Consider the following 8,146-nt stretch of genomic DNA (forward strand, 5'->3'; position numbering starts at 1 on the left):
CCCTGAAGTCAGGAGGGGTGACACAAGCCACGGAGGAAGTGAAACTTCAAATCCCTGGGCACGAAGAGTTCATTTCGCTATACGTGTCAGATCTCTCGAACTTTGAGGTGATTCTGGGAATGCCCTGGCTAGCAAAGCATGAACCCAAAATAAGTTGGAAGGAGGCGGTGGTGTGGTTCACCTCACAGTATTGCCAGGAGAACTGTCAACCTGAAGGAATCAAGAACACCCTAGCGGGGGCAGTGCAAGAGATCGAGCAAGTGACCCTGCCGCCAAAGTATGAAGAATTCAAAGATGTGTTTGATGAAAAAGAGGCAGAGATTTTACCCCCCCACCGCCCTTACGACTGTGCGATTGACCTAGTGCCAGGAGCCAGCATCCCATCAGGGAGAATCTACTCTCTCACAGAGAATGAGAGGGAGGCCCTGAAGGAATTCCTGGATAAAAACCTGAGGCGAGGATTCATACGCCCCTCACAATCCCCTGCTGGAGCGCCACTATTGTTTGTGAAAAAGAAGGGGGGGAACTCAGACCCTGTAACGACTATCGCGCATTGAACCAGATCACCATCCCCAACAGCTACCCGCTGCCCCTGATCTCAGAGTTGCTGGACCGAGTGCGCTGTGCAAAAATCTTCACGAAGTTGGATTTGAGAGGAGCGTACAATCTGATCAGAATGAAGGAGGGAGATGAATGGAAAACAGGATTCTTGACTGCTTACGGACAGTATGAATACCTGGTCATGCCGTTCGGGCTTTGTGGAAGTCCAGGAATTTTTCAAAAATTCATGAACGACGTGTTTAGAGACTTGTTGGACACGTATGTAATCTGTTACTTAGATGATATCCTGGTGTTCTCAAAGAACCAGGAAGACCACGACCAGCATGTGAAGACGGTGTTGAAGAGACTGAGAGAAAATCACCTGTATGCTAAATTAGAGAAATGTGGATTTGACCTCAAGTCTCTAGACTTCCTTGGATATCGAATCTCAGCGGAAGGCGTGGAGATGGACCCAGGGAAAGTAAGCTGCATATTGGACTGGGGCCAACCTGTCACCAAAAAGGATGTACAACGGTTTTGGGGGTTTGCCAATTATTACAGAAAGTTCATTCCAGGGTTTTCCAAATTAACAGCTCCTCTGACTGACTGTTTAAGGGGGAAGAAGAAGTTTCAATGGACAGAGAACGCCACCGAGGCCTTTGAGGAGCTGAAGAGAAGGTTTGCTACTGAGCCCATTCTGCGCTTTGCTGATCCGAACCGCCCTTTCGTAGTGGAAGCAGATGCTTCAGATTTTGCCATCGGGGGGGTCCTGCTACAATTAGACCAAGAAGGGAAGGAGCTGCACCCCTGTGCGTACTTCTCTCGGAAGTTAAAGCCTGCAGAGAAGAACTACACAGTTTGGGAGAAGGAGCTGCTGGCCATCAAGGACTCTTTTGAAAACTGGAGACAATACCTAGAGGGGACCTCTCATCGAATTGAAGTGCGCTCCGACCACAAGAATCTTGAAAACCTCCAAAGCGCCAGAAAGCTGAACCAGAGACAGATAAGATGGTCCCAGTTCTTCACTAGGTTTAACTTCCAGATTACCTACCATGCCCAAGCCAAAAACCAGAGAGCGGATGCCTTATCCAGACAGCCACAATACAAAGAAAGTGAATCCGAGGACCAGCCTCAGTACGTAATCCCGGCAGAGAAATTAACATTGGGAGTATGCCAGCCTTCATGGGAAGAGGAACTCAAAAAGGCACAACAAGAAGATGCAGACATGCTAAAATATCAGCAGGAGACGGGACAAGGTCAAGACTCAGAAGTAACCTTTCACTGGAGAAATGGACTGTTATGGTTCAAAACTGCCAGATATGTGCCAGAAGGGGAATTAAGGCTCAGAATCCTACGCCAGTGTCATGATTCCATCACAGCGGGACACTTTGGGATTTACAAGACCATTCAGAACGTGGCCAAGGACTTCTGGTGGCCTAAAATGTGTCGGGATATTGAGAGTTATGTAAAGTCCTGCTCTGTCTGTCTGCGGACAAAAACACAAACAGGGACACCAGCAGGACTGTTACAACCGTTGCCTGTCCCACATGAACCCTGGAAGGACCTCTCCATGGATTTTATAACTGATCTACCCAAGTCCCAAGGAATGACAGCCATCTTAGTAGTGGTGGATCTACTTACCAAAATGGCACACTTTCTTCCTTGTGCAGGGGCCTTAGAGGCTAAAGAAACGGCCAAGTTATTCATAAAAGAAGTCTACCGGCTGCATGGATTGCCAAACAGCGTAGTCTCAGACCGAGGAACTCAGTTCACAGCCAAATTTTGGAGAGCAGTGTGGAAACAGTTGCAGACGGAATTAAAACTCTCCTCCGCCCATCACCCCCAGACAGATGGGCAGACGGAACGCTTGAACGCCGTTTTGGAAAGATATTTACGAAGTTATGTGTCCTATCAACAGACTGACTGGGTATCATATTTGCATTTTGCAGAGTTCGCCTACAACAATTCTCTGCACTCCAGCACTCAACAAACCCCGTTCTTCGCTAATTATGGATTCCATCCTAAAGTCTTTCCAAGCAGCTCAGAAGGAATGCTGGTACCGGCAGCTGAGAACTTCCTTAAGGAATTGCAAGCGGCGCAACAGACACTGAAACAGCAGTTAAATGAAGCCAAAACGGAGTACAAGCGAGTTGCTGACCTGCACAGGAAGGAGGCCCCCTCCTTCAACCAGGAGACCAGGTATGGCTGTCCACCCGCTTCCTCCAGATGTCGGGCAAATGTAGAAAATTACAAGACAAGAGGGTGGGTCCTTTCGAAATAGAAACTCAAATCAATCCCGTGGCGTACCGACTGAAGCTGCCTGACACGTTTAAAATACATCCTGTGTTCCATCGATCCCTCTTAACGAAAGCCGCCCCTCCCAGTGTGTTACGGCCGGAGGAACCTCCCGGAGCTCCACTCCTGGTAAATGAGCAGCTTGAGTTTGAAGTTGAGGAGATCTTAGATTGCAGGATCAGATGCCACAAGCTGCAGTACTTGATTCACTGGAAAGGCTATGGGGTGGCTGACAGATCATGGGAAGATGCAGCTGATGTGCATGCTCCAGAATTGGTAAAACTTTTCCATCAACGTTTTCCCCACCGTCCCAAGCCAGACAAGGGGAGGGGGGCACAGCCTGGGAGGGGGGATGGTGTCGGAAGGCAGAGCTGGGGTCCCAATCCCGGGGAGCTGGATCCCGGAGAGTTGGGAGAAGAGTATTCGGATGGATGGCAGAGGGAAGGGGGAGGAACTTCCCCCCATTGGAGCGAAGACGAAACAGAGGAACTGCCAGTGATAAGGTTGCTTAGCAACGGGGAGCCTGAGCCCTCCCTGGACATTCTCACGCCTCCCCCTCTTTCAGGCTCAGAGCAAGAGGGGGAAGAGGGAGGGCTGCTCACAGCCGAAAAGCGGGGAGGCAGTTTACCATCAGCCCCTCCCCTATCCCCCATCCTGGAATCGGAAACTTCAGAAGAGGAGGGGGTGATGCTTCCCCCCTCACCGCGCACACGCAGACAGCTGAAAAGACAGGAGAGAAGGGGGGAAGGTGGGCAGTACCTGAGGGGCAGTTAAGGAGGAGCAAAAGATTGCGCGCCCGTTTGGCCCCTTCTTAAAGAACAGGCGGGAAGAAGTCCCTTGCTCTGTCAACTTTCTCCCAATGCCGCAGGACCTGTATCCCTGTATTGCTTCATGAGAAAATGCAGTCTTTGTTTGGACATTACCCTAATAAAACACGAATTAACTACAGCCGTTGGTCTGGTTCCTGAGTCACATCCTGGGCCTGACACCGCCTTAATCCTCTCACCCAACTTCTCTCTGCAGTTCATAATGAGCCACGATGGGCAAGGGTCAGTTAGACAGGTGGTAGGCTTTACAGTTGAGAGCACCTTGTCCACATCCTCAGAAGAGAGAGGCTGAAAATGATCCAAACATACCGGCGTGCAACTGGCCAACTCTGGTTCATCTACCGTATCCACGGTGCACGGGATCGAGCTCTGTAAGCGTTCAATTTTATCAGCGAAGTGCTTAGCCAAAATGTCACAGGAGGCTTTTGACTGTTCCAAGGGTTCCTGAGCAACTGGACCGACCAGGCTTCGGACCACTTGGAATAACCTCCTGGGACAGCACTCTGCAGACGCAATAGAGGCAGTAAAGAAAACCTTCTTTTCTGTCTTTATTGCCACTTGGTAGGCAGTTACTGCTGCTCTAACTTGTGTCCGGACACCCTCGTAGCGGGATTTCCGCCACCGGCGTTCTAGTCGTCTCACCTCCTGTCTCAGAGTACGCAACTGTGGTATATACCACGGTGCTAACTGAGTTCTGTTCAGGGGGAGAGGACGTTTCAGAGCCACCCGGTCTAACGCCCCGGTGATCCTTTCATTCCACTCCATCACCAGGGTTTCGACCGGGCGACCTTCAACAGGTTCCAATTCCCCTAGCGCAGTCAGGAATCCATCAGGATCCATCAGGTGCCTGGGGCGGACAATTCTAATAGGTCCATCACCCCTGCGGAGGGGGTGCGGCAACGAAAAGTCCATGTTTACCAGATGGTGATCTGACCATGACACAGGGGTGGAAAGAACCACTCCCAACTTCAGAGCACTTCTCTCCTCTCCCAGGACAAACACAAGGTTGAGAGCATGACCGGCTACATGGGTGGACCCAGTATTACTAAGGTGCAGTTCCCAGGAAGCCATGGTTTCCAGGAAATCCCGAGGGGCTCCAGTGAGAGTGGTCTCGGCATGCACGTTGAAGTCGCCCAGCACTAACAATTCTGGGGACAACGCCCGTACAGCCGAGACCACCTCCAGCACCTCGGCCAGGGAGTCTGCTGTGCAGCGGGGTGGGCGGTACACAAGCAGGATCCCTAAACTGCCCTTCGGGCCCAACCTCCAGTACAGGCAATCAACAAACTTGGTCCTATGGAGAGGAGGTCTGGCAAAAACCAAGGACTCCCGGTAGATGACTGCCATACCCCCTCCCTGCCTTCCCACCCTCGGCTGCTGTGCGCAACGGAAACCTGGCCGACACATGGCCTCAAGAATGAGAGCAGAGGCCTCATCCAGCCAAGTCTCCGTAATACATGCCAGGTCTGCATGCTCATCCAAGATCATGTCATGGATGAGTGAAGTTTTTTGTACCACAGACCTGGCATTACACAACAGCAGACGAAGGTCGGTAGGAACCTTGCGTCCCCCAGTTATCGTCCGGTTTTGGGCAGACCCGGAACAGGGGATGGGTATAATGCATCTACCCCCTGTTCCCCTATGCTGGCATGGTCTACCAACAGCACCTTTCCAGTGCCTGACGCCCACTTTTTCAATAACTTGGCCCCTCACCTCCCCTGTCACATCCCCTCCTGACTTGCACATAACTCTATCCCTGCCCGCCAATCAACAGGCCACCCAGCCTAAAACAATAGTGGACCATAAACCCACCCCCATACCCCTTAGTGATAAATGAAAAAAAATACAGTTAAAATCAATATAATTATAAATTACATCTCAGCCGCACAACCACACATCCATATATCCATATACACTCCAGCCAAACCAACATTGCCTTAATATCCCATGCAAGTAAAGTAATGCTCAAGATTCTACAACAAAGGCTCTTGCCATATATGGAGTGAAAAATGCCAGACGTCCAAGCTGGATTTAGAAAGGGAAGAGGCACCAGAGATCATATTGCAAACATATGTTGGATAATGGAACAGACCAAGGAATTTCAGAAGAAAATCACCCTGTGCTTTATAGATTAAAGCAAAGCTTCTGACTGCGTAGATCATGAAAAACTATGGAATGCTTTAAAAAAAATGGGGGTGCCACAGCATCTGATTGTCCTGATGCGCAACCTGTACTCTGGACAAGAGGCTACTGTAAGAACAGAATACTGAGAAACCGATTGGTTCCCTATCGGAAAGGGTGTGAGACAGGGATGCATTTTATCACCCTATTTGTTTAATCTATATGCAGAACATATATGGAAAGCAGGATTGGACCAAGATGAAGGAGGTGTGAAAATTGGAGGGAGAAATATCAATAATTTAAGATATGCAAAGTACACCATACTCTTAGCAGAAACCAGTAATGATTTGTAATGAATGCTGATGAAATTTAAAGAGGAAAGCCCAAAAGCAGGACTACAGCTGAACATCAAAAAGACTAAAGTAATGACAACAGAAGATTTATGTAACTTTAAAGTTGACAATGAGGACATTGAACTTGTCAAGGTCTATCAATACCTCGGCACAGTCATTAACCAAAATGGAGACAATAGTCAAGAAATTAGAAGAAGGCTAGGACTGGGGAGGGCAGCTGTGAGAGATCTGGAAATGGTCCTCAAATGCAAAGATGCATCACTGAACACTAAAGTCATGATCATTCAGACCATGGTATTCCTGATCTCTATGTATGGATGTGAAAGTTGGACAGTGAAAAAAGCGGGTAAGAGAAACATCAACTCATTTGATATGTGGTGCTGGAGGAGAGCTTTGCAGATACCATGGACTGCAAAAAAGACAAATAATTGGGTGTTAGAACAAATTAAACCAGAACTGTCACTAGAAGCTAAAACGATGACACTGAGGTTATCATACTTTGGACACATCATGAGAAGACCTGATTCACTAGACAAGGCAATAATGCTGGGAAAAACAGAAGGGAGTTGAAAAAGAGGCAGACCAAACAAGAGATGGCTTGATTCCATAAAGGAAGCCACAGACCTGAACTTACAAGATCTGAACAGGGTGGTTCACGACAGATGCTCTTGGAGGTCGCTGATTCATCGGGTTGCCATAAGTTGTAGTCTACTTGAAGGCACATAAGAACAATGAAAGGAGGTCAATGAAGGCGCCAGGCAGACCTCACTGGTCCAGGGATGAAATATTCTCAAAGGTTGGTGGGCGGTTTACTTACCTTGAAGGGTTTAGATGAGGAGGACGTTCCCCATCCAAGCACATATAACTATTGCAGCTGTTCTTGGAATGTTGCTGGGAAATGACTTTCTACAATATTTATTCTCAGGACAACTTCAGAAAATATGCCCAGCCAGAAGGAGGCTCCTGGAAGGTTCACACTGTTGCAGACATGAGGATTTTTTTTAAAAAAAATTAAAATATGATAGGTGGTGGGGAAGCCCTTGGCCACCTCATCTAGTTGTATTTTTATTTTATTTAAGAACATTATATAATAATAAAACCTTTAAGTCATTTACAAAAAAAGTTGCTTAAATAAGCAACTGCTTCGAAAAGGGGAAATTTGACCCCTCCAAAAGAGCTGAACAACACTTTCAGAGGGACCCACTGCCAGATCTTGAACAAATGCTCAATGTTGGAGCTGGCAGGTGTTCAAAGGTAGCCCCACCCAGACTGTGATACCCTTATAAGAGCTTAAGGGATGGAAAATACAACGAAATGAAAGACTTGATTCTCCCCACCTGGTTGAGCCATTTGGGCCAAACGATGGCATCCTGGTCAATGGTGAGCTGTAGGTCTGGGGATCCCTGTCTGCGTAAACTCCCAAACTTCACCCTAAGAAGGGACTTATTGGGAAACTTCACCCAGTTCACAATGTCCAAGTTGGCAGCTAGTTCCCCCTTCTCATCTAAATATACTCCGTCCATGGAAGAATTATAAAACTGGGGGCTTCTCAGGAAAGGATGGAGCTAGATCGGCAGAGAAAACAGCATCATTACAATATGGGTCACCACACTAGCTATCCACCTCTGCCTATTTCATGCTTGGATCTCTCCTCTGACTCAGGGCTGGGTACAGACCTAAGTAACTGTGGGTGTTTTAAAATGTTTGCTACATTGAGACTTGCTCCCACTGGGACTGTTTCTCAGGGAAGTAAGTCTACGGTTGCCATATGGGAGAGTATGAACTTCATGGGACTTCCGGCTAGCAATGCAGAGGGCAGTGCAGCAAAATATTCCATTTTTATTATATAGTTGGGAGAGACATCTGGCTTTCTTCCCTCAGCATCTAACTGTGCAACGTGATTAAAGTGCTCCTGTCATGCAACTATTCTGCTCTCTTTTAAAACAAATACAAGCAACTTTACTATATAAAAAGTGAAATGATACTTTTAAGTGAAATGACATGTTTAAT

At 47.9% G+C, this 8,146-nt stretch overlaps 1 protein-coding gene across 1 annotated transcript in view; it reads right to left on the reverse strand.

Moving 5' to 3' along the window:
- LOC133379090 (vomeronasal type-2 receptor 26-like) overlaps positions 1 to 7,659 on the reverse strand; it is a 37,987-nt gene extending 30,328 nt beyond the window's left edge. The window contains exon 1 of the mRNA XM_061613700.1: positions 7,474 to 7,659. Coding sequence (XP_061469684.1) covers positions 7,474 to 7,659 — 186 coding nt within the window. The remainder of the gene's footprint in view (positions 1 to 7,473) is intronic.
- Positions 7,660 to 8,146: the final 487 nt, after the last annotated feature.

This window comes from Rhineura floridana, chromosome 3, assembly GCF_030035675.1.
Source record: "Rhineura floridana isolate rRhiFlo1 chromosome 3, rRhiFlo1.hap2, whole genome shotgun sequence".
Lineage (NCBI taxonomy): Eukaryota > Metazoa > Chordata > Lepidosauria > Squamata > Rhineuridae > Rhineura > Rhineura floridana.